General features: G+C 31.7%; 4 protein-coding genes across 6 annotated transcripts in view; 3 read left to right on the top strand and 1 right to left on the bottom strand.

Moving 5' to 3' along the window:
* LOC106756073 (purple acid phosphatase) overlaps positions 1–1,410 on the bottom strand; it is a 7,574-nt gene extending 6,164 nt beyond the window's left edge. Inside the window, exons 1-2 of the mRNA XM_014638330.2 lie at positions 678–1,410; positions 133–333 (exon numbers count right to left, since the gene is read on the bottom strand). Coding sequence (XP_014493816.1) covers positions 133–333; positions 678–845 — 369 coding nt within the window. The 5' untranslated portion in view covers positions 846–1,410. The remainder of the gene's footprint in view (positions 1–132; positions 334–677) is intronic.
* Positions 1,411–8,864: 7,454 nt separating this feature from the next.
* Positions 8,865–14,307, top strand: LOC106756616 (vacuolar fusion protein CCZ1 homolog B). 3 transcript variants are annotated; one of them, XM_014639111.2, is made up of 10 exons: positions 8,865–9,189; positions 9,296–9,389; positions 10,514–10,697; positions 10,799–10,837; positions 10,948–11,057; positions 11,597–11,692; positions 11,789–12,247; positions 13,221–13,376; positions 13,584–13,813; positions 14,082–14,307. In XM_014639111.2, the coding sequence occupies exons 1-10, from the start codon at positions 9,020–9,022 to the stop codon at positions 14,110–14,112; spliced, it is 1,569 nt and encodes a 522-aa protein (XP_014494597.1). In that variant the 5' UTR covers positions 8,865–9,019; the 3' UTR covers positions 14,113–14,307. The 3 variants fall into 3 exon arrangements, with proteins under 3 accessions (XP_014494597.1, XP_014494598.1, XP_022632726.1); XM_014639112.2 differs by lacking the exon at positions 10,799–10,837 and having other exon boundaries at positions 8,866–9,189; XM_022777005.1 differs by lacking the exon at positions 8,865–9,189 and having other exon boundaries at positions 9,294–9,389; positions 10,490–10,697.
* A 768-nt stretch (positions 14,308–15,075) lies between these two features.
* Positions 15,076–17,965, top strand: LOC106756548 (pentatricopeptide repeat-containing protein At4g25270, chloroplastic-like). The gene is made up of 2 exons (XM_014639021.2): positions 15,076–15,185; positions 16,369–17,965. Exon 2 carries the CDS (start codon positions 16,378–16,380, stop codon positions 17,944–17,946), a length of 1,569 nt encoding a protein of 522 aa, XP_014494507.1. The 5' UTR covers positions 15,076–15,185; positions 16,369–16,377; the 3' UTR covers positions 17,947–17,965.
* The window catches only part of LOC106756550 (small nuclear ribonucleoprotein Sm D2), a 6,639-nt gene continuing 2,558 nt past the window's right edge, over positions 15,093–19,173 (top strand). Inside the window, exon 1 of the mRNA XM_014639022.2 lies at positions 15,093–15,185. The gene's annotated coding sequence lies outside the window, so the exon portion shown is untranslated. The remainder of the gene's footprint in view (positions 15,186–19,173) is intronic.

The raw sequence follows: 19,173 nt of genomic DNA, 5'->3' as shown, positions 1-19,173 counted from the left end.
AAGAAACACACATATCAGCAATTTATTCACAAAGCAAAATGCCCTTTTTCTTTTCTCTCACAAGCTTCTCCTCCTTGTTCTGCATCTGGACAACAAACAACATAAAATATAAATAATGGAAAAGAGAAGTACCTCCAAATGTCTGATAGTGGTGTGATGAATAAACCCAGATGAGTAATTGAAGAACCTATAAGTAACAATTTTTCCTTCTGCAATCTTCTTCTCCCCACTGTTCTCACTCCAGTAACGCACTGCACTCGACCCCGGTTCATCCATCGTCACCCATGACACTATCATCCCCCTCCCCACAAGGTCACCTTGCGTTATATGAACCTTATGCATAGCAGCCATTGTCATTGATTCAATTCAAACAAAAGAAAACTCCTAAAGGGTAACAAAATGCTAAAATATTGAAAAAAGAATTGAACTTTCATCTCCAAAATATGTATCCTAAAGATTTCTATGGAATACCATATCAACTCACTTTGTTAAAGTGAAATTCCAATTCTAAAACACAAAAAACAGTTCAAGTAGCAGATGAAGCAGCAACACAGTAATTGATTAACTAAACAAAGAATCATTCACCATTTTTTCTCAACTCCAGTGTAACTCCTTTCCTATCTTTCATAGAAACAGAATCAAAAAACAAGGAAACCAGAGAAGGGTAGAGTATGTACTTGCTGAGGAGCATTATAACCAGGAGGAACCGAAAACACATCACTGTCAAGTGGCATATCCACAGTCTTCTCAGTTTTCCTAGTGAAGAGGCTGCTCGAGCCTCCATTACACACCACAACAGCATTCAGAACCAAAGCTAAAGCTAAGAGACCCTCCATTGCACCCATTTTGCTCAAACCCTTCTGATGCTACTGATCCTGGTCCCAATACTCGGATGGCCTATTTATTATTTCACTTTCTATCCAATGCAATCAATGTGTTAATAATAATAATAACAAGGGTTTACTAATTTCTGTCAATGGCATATAACAAGGAATATTCAGATTAAAGGTCAACACGACAACGGGACCATGAAGCTTGCAACGTTGTCCATAGTTTTCTTCAAAAAAAAAAAAAACACACAAGAAACCGCGGAGTCTACGATAACCGCATGGACCGAAAAACGAACCAATGAGTTCGATTTAGCTATGGCTGTGGCTGATAGCAGTACAGCTAAAATAATTACTGTAAAATATTTATAATAATAATAATAATAATATTCATGGATCCGTGTTCCTATCAGGTCACATCATGCAAGTATATTTTTCTGTCGATTCTCTCGCTAAGTCTGCTAATCATCGTTAAATATATGATAATATTATTTAACAAATCTTCATTAAGATAATCACAATCCTTTTAGACCTGTTATAAGATGCAACACCATGGACTTAGGATCAAAACCCGTATTATTATTCCTGTCTCTTTTCTCTCTCTCCATCTCTCTGTCTTCTTCACACGTGAAAAGGACATTGTCTACAAGATTTTTGATGCAATTGTGTCGATGATGGCTGAAAATTTTGACTTTGAAAATAGAGGTGCTAAAAGTATTTTGCAGCATATGATTTGAGAATAGATTTGGAAATGGCGTTTACACCATTCAAGTTGCCCGAATGGACCGGACAACCCCACTAACACTGTTATGCACTGTTCTATATTTGGCATCAAACGTTGTTTCGGAATCTTTTTTTGGTCGTTTTTAGATTAGATTCACTCGTTGTGTTTTTCAATGTCACTCTGAAAACACAAAGGGTCACACCAAATCAAATCATCACTTTCTCCCAAAAATTTCAATTCACCATGCAATTTTTCTTCAGCTTGTAGAAATTTTTATCTAATCTTTGAACATGTAAAAATGATAAAGTTAGGAATAATACATCTTTATATTCATTTCATACATAATAATATAAGGATAAAATAGTTTAAAAAGTATAAAATTTTATAGTTTTTTAAGAATGAAAGAGTAAAAATTAAATAAAGATAATGTGAAATGAATATAAAACATTATGTTGTGTCAAATAATCTTTCTCAAAATGATATTAATCTCTGATCCCTAATAAATTTTTATAACTTTTTTGAAAAAGAAAAAAAAGTAAAAAATAAGAAATAGTAATTTAAATGTGTGAAAAGTATATTTTTCTAAATTTTATTGAATACTGTTATGAGAAACTTTCTCTCTCTATATATATATATATATACACTTTTTTCTAAATAAAGGTCTTTTGGAATTTGTTTACATAAATAGCCAACTTTGAAAAACGACCTTTATCGCGCGTGCTACCTGACTGAAGCCGAATTTCGATATGATTTTTATCTTTTTCTTCATTTTCTAATAAAGTTATATTAATCGCTCGTTTTATTTTTTTTACATAATTAATATATTTAATATAGTTTTCAAAAATGATATAGAAATAATTAATTGATATTGTAAAACATTTTAATGAGAGTTCAGAGTTTATAAGGAATGATTATTAATATTTCATTTGAATTTTTGAGTGTATTAAAAATGTTCTAAAATATAATTATGAGTAATAAAAATAATTAATACTTATTTTCTAATTATGCTTACGTAAGAATAATAAAAATATTTATAATATGAAAGGTTAAATTTTAAGTACAAGTTTTGAAATGGTGATTTAAGTTATTATATAGTAAGTTATAAAGTCCAGAAATATTATTGATTTAAATCATACTTAATAATAATTTTAATATGGAATTTAAAATGTGGTTAAGAATGTTATATAGTGAGTTATAAAGCTAAGCGTGTTTATTTAAATGATGTGTTGAGTATTAACAATTGATATTAGTAATTTAAATATTTGTTGATAAAAAAAATTACTAATTTTGATATTAGATTTATTAATAACACATTTCATGATATATGCAAAAAATATTATAGTAAATTATTAATTATTAATTATTAATTGTTGGGCACACAATTAATATTTATTTGGGTTGAAAGAATATTGGATTAAATACTAAAGCAAACAATTCACGGAAACCCGCTAAAATATTATAAAATAAGAAGGATGAGATGAGATTGGATTAGAATATCACGGGTGTATTGAATGGTGATTAAAAAATAATTAAGAAAATAAAAGTCTTATTATGAGTTAGGTAACAGATAAGACCTCGTTAAAAAAACTAATCATGATAAATAATAATGCAAGGGTAACTGCAAAATAATAAAAACAATGAGAGGTAGGTTTCTTCCAACTATATTGCCGAGGAGAGGCAGAATAATAATATTTTTATAATAAAAAAGTCCCAATTAATATTGTATAATTCATTAAATAAAAAACAAAAACACCTAGAAAAATATAAACAAAAATAGATAAAACGGAGATAAATAACTGATTTATAAATATAACGCAATCCAGATAAAAGAGGAAAATATACATGTTTATTAATTCTATTATTTTTATAATATTATATAGGGTTAAATATGTTTTTAGTCCCTATACTTTGAGGCGATTTTGGTTTTAGTCCTTCTTTCAAACTAAGGTACAATTTAGTCTTTCAACTTTAGAAAACTCTGGTTTTAGTCCTTTTTACCAAAACTTTATTTGCTTTCATTATAACATTTGTATTGTTTATATTGTTTGACACATTTTTGCTTCAACGTTAACTGACAAACGCGTTTAAACAGTAAATAAAGTTAAAAAAATTTGGTACAAAGGACTAAAACCAGAATTTTCTAAAGTTGAAAGACTAAATTGTACCTTAATTTGAAAGAGAGACTAAAACCAAAGTCAAAATCGTTCCAAAGTATAGAAACTAAAATCATATTTAACCCTATATATATATATATTGTAATTTAATAAACTATAAAATAATAACCATAATATGCATAATTTTATAGCTTTATACTCAACAATTTTAGAGTAAACTTTGTTTATTTCAATATATATAAAAATTATTCTGAATAAAAAAATTTAGTTATAATTTATAAATCAACAAGTTTATGATACATTTTCCTGGTGCTTACATGTGTATTGTTGCATATAAAATTCTCACACGTGGTTGGTTCTATTTCATTATTTATTCATAAAACATTTTTCAATCGAGGGTTTCAGTTTAATTATTGAAAGAGGCATCTTTTAGTTACTCATTTCACAAGTATGGTTTCGTTAGGTTGAATTATTTCTATAAACAAAGACAATACTAATAAAATATAAAGTAACTACGTATAAATTTTTATATTCACATGATATTACTCTTCCTTATCAAATCTCAACTCATTAAGAGTTTATTTCAGAAAAAAAATATTATATAAATAATATCTTAATTCAAATAAGTCTACAAAATTATATAACTTTAAATAAATAAAATTTATAGATATATAGTTCATAAAAATAAATATTGTGAAACATAAATACTTAAATTATTATCATTAATTTTGATGCATTTCATTAAATATATAATAAAAAAAACCAAACAATCTTGTTTTTCTTAATTTTTCCCATTTCAAACTCGTCGCAATTCTACACAATCTTATCCATTTCACAATTAATTCTACCGAATTTACGCAGATTACTTCCGAGTTAACTTGGAAGCCATGTATGAAAACATAAACTCGTAAGAGTTTAAGAGTTAACTCGAAAGTTTGATAATCATTATATTACTTTTTTTTTATAAATTTTTTATTTTTTATAAAAGTATAAAAATTTACATTTTATAACTATTTTATTTTAATATTTTCTATTAAATGAATGGAAATATATGTCATAATATAATTACTCGTCAAACTATTATCCAGATCATCATAACCATAATATAGGTAAATGTATTGCTTCATCAATTTAATTACAAGTATTATACAGGAGAAGCCAAAGAGAAGATACAACTTCACTTGAATGGTTAACGACCTAAATCTTCTGCAAAATAGAAACTAAAACTTAAGGAAGAAAGAAGCTAAACCTTAATTAAGTAACAGAACTCTAAATTGATCAGAGATTATTTCTCACAGTTACTATCTGCTGCTACATCGACTAATAATTAAACCCTCGTGGATTGTCTCGTGTCAAAATTTTAACTTCTGCAGAGAAACAAACACACATAATATTTCAGTTTCTAATTCATTTCATATGAATGAAGGAAACAGTATTTCTGGGTACTTCAAGAAGAAAACGAAACAAAAATACACTTACGAGATTTTGATGGCTGAGGCAGAGCTTGAGACTTATCATTATCAGCCCACCCAAAGAGACGCTTTGCCATTTTGCCAAATTTCAGTGAAAGAAAAAATTCAAAACATGAAGCCATCTTCTTCAAAAGTATGCATATGCTTTCTGTATGCTTCTATTGCATTACTATTTATAATTCATCCTTCTCAATTCTTTTCTGCTTTCTTCACATGGTTTTTGAATATAATAATAACAACACACCAATAATATCATAAAATATTTACATGATAGACACGCTCATGCATGAGTTTAGTTCGCAAAATTTTATTGTTATAAATTACCGAGGACTCGTCAACAAATAATTCATTATATCTTATCACAACCACTGTGCTTGATCGAGTGTGACATGACAAAGAAATTAAATATTTTTTATTCTTACATTGTGGTGAAAGTTTTACGTCAATTAATTAATGATAACATCAATTTATATAGTATATAAAATAGACGTAAATCTTATTTTATAAGTCTTCTTTTTAAAATTGAGTTAGACTTCAAGTTTATTTTTTGTTTAAATCATTTAGTTGTTCCTATTTTTTGGGAGGTTTTCTTATTTTGATCTCGTCTTATTAGAATCTCAATTGAGTCCCCATAAGTGCTAATTTCAATCAATTTTAACTCTAATTCATCCCATGTTTCAACTCTAAATAGGCCACATTTATAGAAATTAACAGGTCATCTTCCCAGCTGTGCAAAAAAGTTAACCCCGTTAACTAAATTTAACGGTAAGGACTTAATTGATTAAAATTAGCACTTATAGGGACTCAATTGGAGATTCTAATAAGACGGGATCAAAATGGGAAAACTTTCCAAAAATAGGGACAACTAAATGGTTTAAACCTTTATTTTTTAATATAGTATCAAAGTCATACAGTATTTTAGGTAGATTTATTATTATTTGATTTATTATATCATTTATTATTGAGATATTTGTTGTTTGTTGAACATATTATTTTATTATAATGATCAATCGTGATTGAACAAATAATCACCTATTAATATCCTCTTATGTATGAAATATATACATGGATTAGTAATAAGATAATTCAAAATATACGTCCTGCATTGTGTTAAACGTTGGTTTTCCTTTGTCTCTGTGCGTGTTCTTATTAGTAAGAAATTTCTTGGTTGTGTTGGTCAATACCATGGTTAATGTTTTCTTGTTACGTTTTAGAGCACTCGTCTGAACGCAGAATTCATCGGTTAAAGAATAATAAATTTACATTTTTTCATATTCAACGGCAAGGGAACATATATAATATGTACCTATGACAAACCTTCCTTTGTCTGTTTTCTTTAAGTAAACTTGTTTTTCTTACAATATTAGCTATTTATGTTGCTAAACTTATGGATAAAAAAAATAACATGCAAGAAAAAAAGAAGTGTATCTCTTTTAGAAAAACTTAACAAATATAGTTTTCTTTTGAATAATATTCTTATTAAAACAAAATAGAATGTTAAATATTTATGTAATATAAAACAACAGCTATTATGAAAAGTAATTTAGTGTATTCTTAATTTTTTTTAACCCAAATTAAAATTATAAAAGGGGTACATGATGTAATACCAAGAAAAGAGTATATATATGCACTCATGGTAGAATTGGATGAAGTCAAATTAGGACTTCTTCTTGTTGGGTTGTTGTTGGTTTATGACTTTCACACTATCCATTTGCAGCAGTTGTGATTTGACAAACCACTTGATTTCTCTCTTTCTATTGGGGAACAATTTATCAATAGATAGTTTTTTTTTTCTTATTTTTAGCATATTTCTCAAATGGAAAATGATATTTTAACACCATTTTTTGACACCATTTTGACACTGTACACGTGTCAAAATGTAGTTGGACGATTTCAAATTAAAAAAATTGAGGCAAGGGTGTATTTGGAAGGGATAATGATATTTAGACAACATTTTTTTGACAACGTTTGAACATTGATTACGTGTCAATCTCTGATTGGTAAAAAATTATTCCACATTAATGTTTATGATTATTATTATTGATTGTGGAGTAATTTTTGACCGATCATGACACGTAATCAATGTTCAAATGTTTTCAACAAAATGTTGTCTAAATATCGTTATTCATTTGGAAGAGACCAAAGTTTTTTTTTTTTTTTTAATTTGAAATTGTCCAACCACATTTTGACACGTGTGCAATATCAAAATGATGTAAAAAAATTGGTGTTAAAATATCATTTTCCTTTCTCAATTTCTAACAACCCATCATTGTAGGTTATTATTAATTACAAATATTATTATTATTATTATTATTATAATTATCATTATCACTGATAATATTATTAGTATTATTAATATTATCATGATTATTATTATTATCATAATCATCATCACTATAACTACAAATTTACTTATATTTCCATTCTATCATTATATATTGTCTATGATAACATTTTATCATATCTAGTCATGGATTAATAAGTAAAATATGAATCAACTATTCCTAGCATTAAGTCAAAAATTTTCTCGTTGGAATTGAAAAATACCTTAAAAAAAATATTCATAAACATTAAACATGCATTAACATGGTAGGCTCACTTGATTCCAATAATTTTTGTTTCCTCTTATGGATGTTATGGATAAAACCACTAATGTTTTGCTTCTAGTGATATCTTTATGTCTACTTTATGTATTAGTCTAATCGACTCATCCGATTCAACTAATTATATATACGTTAAATAAGTTAATAATAGTGTTTAATAGAATTGAGTCGAGATTGTTATCTATAATAAAAAATCTAGTGAGAAACTTAAAAAAAAACAAAGTAAATGTATGGTTATTAGAATTTTTGATAATCCATTTATTATAATATTAATTGTTAACTGTTTGAATAATGAATTAATTTAAGCATTAAAATATTTTTATGAGGTATTGTAAATATGTTTGAGCAAACAAACAAAGAAAAAAAAATTAAAACATATGAGAGAAATTGTTTGAAGTAATGTTTTTCTGGAAGAAGGTGAATCCATATAGTTATGTCAAAATAATTCTTAGGATAATGATATTTAGACAATATTTTTTTGACAACATTTGAACATTGATTGCGTGTTAATTTGTGATTGGTCAAAAATTACTCCACAATAGTGTTTATGATTATTATTATCGACTGTGGAGTAATTTTTGACCAATCACTGATTGACACGTAATCAATATTCAAATGTTATAAAAAAAAATGTTGTCTAAATATTATTATCCTAATTCTTAACCCAATCATGATTAATATTTGCATAAGAATTCATTTCACAATTATGTGACACAAAAAAAAAAATAGAAATATAAGAATTGTTTTGTTAAAAATAAATAAAGATTTAATGACTCAAAATTATGAAAAATGTTTTGTACGATTATAATAGTTGAATTTTTTTATGTCAAAATAATAAATTAAGAGTAACAATTACTCCATAAAAAGTCCTTATTCTCTCTTATAAATGTTTTATATAAACAATTTTAGGAATGTTATACACAGTTTATTTAATGTTTATGTAAAAAAAAGTAAAAAAAATGCTGAGAAGATACGTAAATTTTTATTTGTTTTATAGTTTTTAATTAGATTTATATTTGGCCTTAATTAAATTTTTGGTCAGATAATTACTTTTTGTTTATGCAAACATAACTTTTTCTTTATTTTATTTGGACAACATCATGCATATCTTTTTGTTTCTTACTTGGAATAGTAGCATTGCATTGCAGTAAGAAACAAGAAAATTGTGATAAAAATTTGGGCGCAGAATAAACTACACAATAGTGGTAGTGGTTGATTCAGTTGAGTTTAGTCTTGATTTGAGGGAAGGGTGAAGAAGGAGAAAGCGAAGTTGTTGGCGATGGGCGTGTCTTCGAACGAATCGATACAATTATGCATTTTTGATCTGAGGAGAGGGCAACATGAGGGCCAAGAGCTTGATAAGATCCTCTTCTTCTTCCCCGCAGGCTTGCCCTTCTCCAAGCAACTCTCCGTCATTGGTCTCAGCGAAGGACTCATTACTTTCACAAGGTTAGGTTATGGATTCATCTCTCTGTCCATTTGCTTTTTAAATTATTCAAGACATTAATTAATTTATGATTCATTGATTCCTTCATTTGTCCTCTCATTTTTGCAGAATCTTCTCGCCTGAGGCTGCTTGCGAGGTCATCGAAGCTGAGCGACATTCTCACGTTTTCCACGAGGCCGAACCTGATATCTGGATGGTCATGGTCCGTTTTTTTTTTTTTTTTTCATTCACATTGGTTGGAATTCGAGTATGCATGTATGTATGTATTCTGTTCATTCACTTGAGTAGAAGACTCTAATTCAGTAGCGTAAGACTAGTTATTCATACTGTGAAATAGTTGATACGGTAGTTAATAGAACACAAGATACTAGGAAATCTAAAGAGCTTGAAGAATCTCAAATTGCACGAGCTCGGTAATAGAAAGAACCTCGAGATTTTGTTCGTATAGAAAAATACAGAGAAGGAACATTGCGATTATCTGTTAAAAGTGAGAATTGCCTTACTTCATGCCCAGGTAGTTAGTTGTCATCAGCTAACTAATTTGATTATGAAATACTTAACTAACTACTAAAAATAGCGACTATAACGATAGAGTTATCAGCATTAGTGGTAAAAGCTTACAATCAAATGCATTGCCCAAATGAATAAATATAAGGTAATAGTTTTATACACCAAGAAATGGATTTTTTTTTCTTCCTTTACAATATTCAAGAAATAATGTTTTTGAAACTTTGTGGGAAATCTTTTGTTATTGATGCTAAGGTCACAATAGAGCTCACATAGAAGTCTCTTCAAATCACTCACTGATTCAAGGTTTGTTCTGTGTTTACATCTGTTGCTACACTGTACATACGAAATACTAATTGCTTCTTAGAAACTGGGTCTATGAAGCTAGCTACAGAAACTTGTCATCATTTGATCAAAACTCAATCCCTAATTAGCCATTTTATGAATACAAGTAGTGGGATATTGCTCCCATCTGATGATGTGTTCTTCATTATGCAATCTAAGGGTCAGAGATGTAATTCATTCAGTAACTTTTGAGTTTAACTGTTATATTAATGTAAAGTTTTTACACCGTCATATATGATGATAGGTGATTGAGCGAAGGTATAGAAAACCTTTCCCTTGTCAATGCATTTCAATTAAATTTATACTTCTTAGGACTATTTCATTCATTACATTTTTGTTTCCTCATTTAAATTTTAATGGGAGGGAATTCAATTTTTTTAAGGACTAGGTTACTGAAGTGCAGATGCTGTCATTTTTTACAACGTTGCTTCACCTATGTGCAATTTGCAGTAATATGAGGTTGTTACCTTGTAGTTGGTGGAGAAAAGCAACGACTCAGAGCCTATCTGGAGAGATGATGCGTTAAGAAAAGTTCTCAAGGAAATTCACTCACTTTTTGTAATGTTTCATGGATCTGTTCGAGCAATGCTGGAGAAAGAACCTGGTGGAGGACTAGCAAGACGACATTTATATTCCTTTATCATGGATTATCTGAGGGGTAAGTCATCACACAATTGCATGCCTATGAAATTCATTCATCATTATATTTTTCATTGGAGTTATGATTCAAAATGTTTCATTGTAAGTCATAATTGTCAGCATGTAAAAAGCGGTCTCCGTGGGATAATTGCTGCTGTGGTAATGGTGAAGTTGCTGTATCAAATGGTTTCCTTTGGCTCTGTGCTACCTGACTGATGCTGAAGTAGCTGTCTCTCAAACCTTAATTATGAATTTTCTCTTTGAGGCAGATTTTCTTGCGGGGAGAAAGCTTCTTTTACCATCCTTCCGTGATTGTCTCAAGGAACGTGGAACTGTGCAGATGCTGACAATTGGTCGAGAGGCTGCAATTGAGGTTCAGGTTAGATATGTTTAATTAAGGCTGCAATTATGAAATTACATACTTTACTGCACCTGTTATCATTTGTGATTGATCTGTATGTACTTTATTGCACTAGTTGTAAGTGTTAGCATATTTACAATGTTCTCATAGTAGATTAAGTTTATAAAGTTGGACACAAAAAGAAAAACAGGTGTGCTTCATGTCATCACTTATTTTTAATTTGTAATATGCTTTAAAAAATTATGAGTTAATGTTGATTATTGTATTATACTAAATACCTATTAATGTCCAATTTATCTAAATTTTAATGTACATGATGGTCAAGATAATATTATATGATCCAACGATTAGATGAAACATACTTGCATGTTTACACTTGATGTATATGTTTGTATTGCATAAGTGTTTTGAACTTTTCATGTGTTATGAATATTTGTACGTTTTCATTCCACCCTTTGGATCTGGTGGCCACTTAAGCTGTTGACTATTTATTTGCCTCTGGTTTTGATGAAAGAGGAAGTTTGGAATGTTGATGCTGTTCTGTCTTGTTTTTGCAGTCCCTTGTCCGAGTGCTTGAATCGTCTGCTGGGAACAGCCTCTGTTACTCTCTGATTTTATTTCAAGACCTGCTAGTGTCCACAACTTTATCTCCTGTATGGTTTATCAGTACAATTTTTTCACTGAACTTGATTGGGCAGAATGATTGGTCATTCATTAAGTTACTTAATTATCCTTGACTATGTTATCAGGATGATACCATAAATTTATTCACATATGCGGTGCTAAGGTTGACTCCCCATGCTTTATCTTCTGGATCAAGTTCATGGTCCTACTTAAGGAAAGGAAGTACTGCATCCAATGTTGCCATTGAGTCTAACTCGGCCAATCCAAACTCTTTGTCTGAAAGTTTATATGGCACATCTGATATATCATCTGGTGAAGATAACCACTATCATGTCGTGAGGCCCTTACAGAGTGACAAATGGTCTAAAGGAAAAGATGGTTATCTTGTCACTGATTTATGGGGTGCAGAAGTTGGTACGTGGGTGTTTGCCACTCCCACAGTTTGGCTTCAACAGACAGGAGAGAAAATGTACCTCTGTGTTTACCAGCATAAAAGCCTTACTTTAATGCTTATGATTCCTGTATCAGCTGTACCCAGTGGGGAGCAAGGTGTGTCGGAAGTGAGGCGGCAAATTATTGAAAACGTTAGTCTTCTAAAATGGTTAATTTTTTGTTTTCTAATGATTCTGTTAAGCTTTTCAACACTATGAACTGACTTAACATTCTAGTGATTTATATTATATATTTAGGGTTCAACTTCAACTCCATGCACGGTACAAGTCATTGACAGGACCTCTTTTTCCTGGACATGTATAATGCAATTACTGTTTACTACTTCCATTCTTTTCCCTTTTACGGAAAAGAATTACCGATCATCGGAGAGAGACAAAAGTTTCTTTTCATCTCCCTCCTGAAACGGTCCTCTCAATCCAGGCACAGCCTTTAATACTGTGAAAAAATTACATTAAGAGAGGGATTATAGATTATTGTGCTTGTTTATTCTGGTGGGGTTGCATTGTTTTCTCTGTTTTACTATTCTGTTCCTTTATCTGAATGATTATTATGATATCAGACATTATATATGAAGCCATGTAATTGAGGAAAGTTGTTAATAAATGCTCATAGTTCCTTAGAATAATAATAGTCTTGTATTTTTTTGGATTAATGACTCCTGTTATAAGGGTTTCATGTGACAATACGAAGCTATGAAGAACAGGAAGATATATAAATGGATGATGATATTATTGACTAAGTATATAAGGGTGATAATATACTACTTATATGCATTATCATTAATTGAACTCCAAAATTTCTGGTGCTTACTGGAGTAATACGACATTGAGACATGTATTATCATGTGCTCATCAAGCAGAACTTATATGGCTATTTTAAAACACTCACTAGTATTTAATATTTTTGAATGCTCATTTTTTTTTCTGTTGCTAATTATTCATCTCTGAACAGGACCCTACTTTGATCTGCTTAATTATATAATCTCTGTTTGACAATGTACTGTGCAGCTTCAGTTGGAAAGCTCATGAAATTGAACCGATATGTTTAGCAAATGTATCTTTTTCTCTGATCATACTCTTTTCTTTTTTTGGTTGAATACATCAGGCATCACTTCAGATATTGAAAGTTGAAGAGAAGCTATCCAAAGGATGGGGTGGTGAGAATGCATATCACGTCGGTGGGTACCGCTACTTACTAGTAGATGGTGATAGAAATGTATCGAGGGCTTCTCCAGCAACAAAAGTAACAACTTTAACAAAGGTGTGTGTTGATATCTGACTGTGTTCTGATTTCTTTTTCGAATTATTTTCAGTCAATATGAAAGTATAACTTGTTATTCATAATCCTGGTGACACTTTTTTTGTGTTCGGCACTATAATGGTCATGTCACCAGAGCTCTCATTGCCTGTGTTAGCTGACATACTTGCAAAAATTTTAAACTTTACTTCCTTTTTTTGGTTGGTGCAGGAGTCTTTGCTTGCCATGAATAAGCTTAGGCAAGAAGTGGAGTTGGAAAAGAGAAGAGCGAAACTGGATGGCTGTAATTTTGAAAAAGATTTAGAGATGTGCATTAGAACAAAAAACAATGCATGGGTTATTTCTCGAGTCACAAGAGGGAAGGAGCTTTATATGGTTCTAGAGAAAGCCAGTGAAACCCTTCTATATGCCTCAGATGCTGTTGAGAAGTTTAGCGACAGGTATGCTATTTCTATCTTTAGTGTGCTTAATAGTGTACTTCCTATGCTCAAATTGCTATCCTATCCTTATTGATAAAGCATTTTTTTATGCATTTTATGTTTATATTTTCACTTTTATTAACAAAAATGTGTAAAGTTTCATACAGAAAACGGTGAAAACAACATTTTATATATTTTTTTCTTTTCATATTCAAACTTGATAGAAAAAAGAAAAAAAAATAAAATCTCAAAGTAAACTTCTCTTAAAAGGAAGTGTGGCCCATGGCAGGTATTGCGATGGAGCATTTTCACTGGACTAGAGAAAACCCAGCATGCGTATCCCGGAAATAGCACGTTTGGTCTTCTAACTTGTTTTCCCCAATAAGGTCGAGAAGTTTTCCACTGTTGAATTTTCTCACCAGTAAATTCAAGAAAGGAAGATAGAATTCTGCTGTGTGTATATCTCTATGTATATTTTAAGTATAATTAATTTATACCACCTTTTATTTTTTCTAGTCAGAAATTTAGTCAATTCTCAGAGAGATTGTTTTTTCGTAATGTTTAAAAAAACTTTATTTTTGGACATATAATACACAACGCCAAATTCTTACAATGTTATGTTTATTCTGGCAGAGTTGCTTTTCGCTGGTGAAAGTGATGATAATAATAATAATAATAATAATACGACAACGAGGATAGTAATACTTATTTTTTTTTGGATAACCGAGATATTATTTTATTATTCGACATTTTTTAAACAAAATTAGTAAATAAAATAGTAAAAACGATTTATGTTTCACATCACCATCTTTTAACACATGAAAACAAGAATAAAATAACAGAATAATATAATAGTCAGGTTACCTGAACAACATATACTCAATTGTAAAATTTTAAAAATTTAAATACTTTATTAGATAATTAATTTAAAATATCAACTAATAGAGTGTCCTCAAACACGAACAACGACGCCACAAACGCATATCGGAGAAATCGGAGAAGGAAGAAACAAGAAGCTTGAGGGCGGTGGGAACGACGTCGTTAAGCATCCAAATGAGTTGCCATATCTCTCATCGATGACAAACACGTGATCTTCTTCTTCAACCCTTTTGCCAACACCAAAAATGAGGGGACAGTGGAATAAAAGAAAAAGGGTGATTGGTGCGTTAGTATAAAAGGTAGTGTAAATAGTAGCTTCCTAAAAAGACTTATCAAGTTAGAACGGGCCTAAAGAAAATGGGCCTATACATCTCTATCCGATTTTGAACTCAAACCCTCCCATCAAAATAGAGGGAATAAAGATAGGGTTTATGGCTTTCAGTGAGATATCATCTGAGATTGCTGCTTCACTCTCCACTCTCACATCCAGATCTTATTCCTCCTCGTAATCAAGGTATGCTGCTTCTGCTTCTACTCTTGGTTTCTTCCAGATATGTGCTTCTTTTGTCTGAATATGTTCTACCGTGTGTATTTCTGCAATTGATTCTGGACATTCTTCTTTCTTTGATGAGGATCTGATTCAGTTGAAATGATCGTTTTTCTAGCCATCTGTGTGTCTCATCATTTCTATTTGTTCTGCACTTGATTTCCCAAATAAAACCTTGCTCCTTCATCTTCTTCCGATCCCGGGCTTCTAGGGTTTATGAAAAGTTATTTGCCAATTATTTCAAGGCTTGCGCTCAAATTTCACTGGAAGCATCATGGTTCTGGTGTTTGCATTCTTGTTTTTTAAATTTTGTGACTTTTTTTTTTAATCTCAAGTGATTTTCTGTTTCTGCTATTATCTTAATGCGACGCCGATTGACGTATACACCCTTTCCTCTCATCGTTAAGCTGGTAAAAACAGTCTGGGGATGATGAGAAAAAATAGCATTCTTTTTTCCGAGTTTTCCATGCGGAATATTTATATATGGAATACCTGAACTGAAGAGACTTTCTTATTGTCTGACTTCATATTCCCTAACAGACTTGTTGAGGTCGATCTTTCTTCTTTAGACAATATCTAGTTGTTTTAATCAAACCCGATAGTATAATATAGTTTCTTGTTTGCTCACAAGTTTAGGATCAATCCTTTTACTTGTATACACACACAGTATGTCGTGCAGTTCTGAAATGTGTGTGCATTGGATGTAACCTGATCTTAATCCTAGAAGAGAAGGAACTAAATCCTGCAGGGGAGGTTAATCGCCATTTTAAATGACATTCTTTAACGTATTGGGTTATTTGACAAGATATATATAATTCCCGTCTGATAGTGCGTGCCATTACTCTTTATCTTCTAATTCATAAGTATTATGAACTATAAGCATGATAAGAAGGTCTCAATTATATATCTTATCAAATAACAAGATGTGTTAAAGAATGCGATTAAAATCCAGATAGAGATGAATATCCTCCACATGTGAAGTTCCTTTGTTTCTAGAATTACATATATGGAAAACGAAAATGATACAATGACCCACTTTTTTCTTACATGTAGGTGAGTCAAAATTGGATAAGAAAAAAAAGTAGGTCATTGTATATTTTCGTTACATATATGGTGATTGTGACGTCTGTATGCACAATTTGTGATCCAGGAAATTAGAATGATAAGCATACTAGTAAGGTTCCCTCCAAATGCCATGAGCTTGTGCGCCAAAAAGAAGAATAAGAACAAGAATAAAACTTGGAAAGAGAGACGCTTGGAAGGCAAAGAAAGAAGAAACGTTCTTCGTTACCCAAAACCCAAATCAACCCCACTCCTTATCCATCGCTGTCCTCCTCCCCAAACCCAATTGGAAGCACTTGAACAAGTCATCACAAACCTTGAAGACTCTATTGAGAAGGGCATCAGAATTGACCCTGAAATATATGCCTCTTTATTAGAAATATGCTATCGCTTGCAAGCCATTCGTCCCGGTATCAAACTCCATCACCTTATCCCAACATCTATGTTGCATAGGAATTTTGGCATCTCTTCCAAGCTTCTTAGGTTGTATGCGGTGTGTGGATATGTGGACGATGCCCACGAGCTGTTTGATCAAATGTCTAACAGGGACACGTCTGCATTTCCCTGGAATTCGCTCATCTCAGGGTATGCCCAAATGGGCCTCTATGACGACGCCATTGCACTCTACTTCCAAATGGTAGAAGAGGGTGTTGAACCTGACTTTTTCACCTTCCCGAGAGTTCTCAAAGTTTGTGCTAGAATTGGGTCTGTTCAATTGGGGGAAGAAGTGCATCGCCATTTGGTTCGTGCTGGATTTGCCATTGATGGGTTTGTGCTTAACGCACTTGTTGACATGTATTCGAAGTGTGGTGACATTGTAAAGGCGCAAAAGATCTTTGACAAGATGTCTCATAGAGACGCCATTTCGTGGAATTCCATGCTCACTGCTTATGTTCATCATGGCCTTGAGATTGGGGCGGTGAACATTTTCCACCAAATGATTTTGGAAGGGTGTGAACCTGATTCTGTTAGCATATCCACTATTCTTACATGTGTGTCTTCGCCATGTCTAGGCGTCCAAGTTCATGGATGGGTGATTCGGCGAGGACTTGATTGGAACTTGTCCATAGCTAATTCCTTGATGGTGATGTACTCTAGTCATGGTAGGTTAGAAAAGGCATGTTGGATATTCAATCAAATGCCAGAGAGGGATGTTGTTTCGTGGAATTCTATAATATCTGCATATTGCAAATGTAGGGAAGCCCTCACCTTTTTGGAGCAAATGGAAGAAGCAGGTGTTCAGCCTGATAAAATAACATTTGTTTCAATATTATCAGCTTGTGCCCATTTAGTTATGGTGAAGGAAGGAGAGCGAGTGTTTGCTCTAATGTGCGAAAAATATAAAATAAAACCAATTATGGAACATTATGGTTGTATGGTTAACCTTTACGGAAGAGCAGGACTAATTAAAAAGGCTTATAGCATCATAGTGGATGGAATGGGCTCTGAGGCTGCAGGTCCAACTCTTTGGGGAGCTTTATTGTATGCCTGCTTTTTGCATGGAGACACAACTATAGGGGAGATTGCTGCAAATAGGCTTTTTGATTTGGAGCCAGACAACGAGCATAACTTTGTACTTCTTATGGGAATTTATGAAAATGCAGGCAGATTACAGGACATGGAGAGAGTTAGAATGATGATGGTTGACAGAGGATTGGATTATTAGGCAGCTGTACATCCTAACCGTATGTTTTTCTTTAGTCAACGGAATGTTTGATGCTTGATTCATTCAGTTTTCATTTTGTCCCACAAAATGTGATTAATGTGATGTTGATTGACGTATACAACCTTTATTGTCATGGCTAAGCTGGTAAAAAATGTCGGAGGATGATGAGAAAAAATAGCATTCTTTTTTCCGAGTTTTCCATGTGGTATATTTATATATGGAGAGACTTGAACTGAAGATACTTTCTTATTGTATGACTTCATATTCCCTCTCAAACCTGTCGAGGTCGATCTTTCTTCTGTTGCCAATATATAGTTGTTTTAATCAATCCTGATAGTAGAATATAGTTTCGTGTTTGCTCACAAGTTTAATCTAGGATCAACCCTTTTACTTGTATACACATAGTATGTCGTGCAACTATGAAATGTGTGTGCATGGAATGTGTTGAAATCATGAAATTGGCCTCTGAGGATGATGAAAAGTATAACTTTCGTTCTACTGAGTTTTCTATGCGGAAATTGTATGGAGACCTGAACTGAAGGGGCTTTCTAATTTTTGTCTTAATATTCCCTGACAGACCCGTTGTGGGTAAACTGACTTTTATGCACATTATTCAGCTATTTTTAATTGAGCCCAGTACCAGCGGACAAATTGTTTTGCTCTTAGTTTCATTTATGGACAGTATATTTTCTTCTATGTCCATAGCATATCCTATAATCTTTGGGTCTTCTGTACATTGTATTTCTTTTAGACAAAGTCTTTTGTCACATATTTTAAACAGTCAATTGGCCTCTGAGGATGAGGTAAAATATAACTTTCGTTCTTCTGAGTTTTCTATGCGGAAAATATATGGAGACCTGAACTGGAGAGGCTTTCATATGTTTGTCTTATAATATATGTTTTCAATATTCATTCTTTTATGTTGCAGAGTGTACACTTTTGTTTGCCCCCTTCGTGTAAATTGCCTCTGAGGATGATGAAAAATATTACTTTCGTTCTTCTGAGTTTTCTATGCAGAAAATATTTGGAGACCTGAACTGAAGAGGCTTTCATATGTTTGTCTTGTAATATATGTTTTCAATATTCATTCTTTTATGTTGCAGAGTGTACATTTCTGTTTGCCCCCGTCGTGTAAATTGCCTCTGAGGATGATGAAAAATATTACTTTCGTTCTTCTGAGTTTTCTATGCGGAAAATATATGGAGACCTGAACTGAAGAGGCTTTCA

The sequence above is a fragment of the Vigna radiata genome, chromosome 2 (genome assembly GCF_000741045.1).
Source record: "Vigna radiata var. radiata cultivar VC1973A chromosome 2, Vradiata_ver6, whole genome shotgun sequence".
NCBI lineage: Eukaryota > Viridiplantae > Streptophyta > Magnoliopsida > Fabales > Fabaceae > Vigna > Vigna radiata.
The sequence above is the reverse complement of the archived record's forward strand: the minus strand, read 5'-3'. Positions and strand labels throughout refer to the sequence as shown.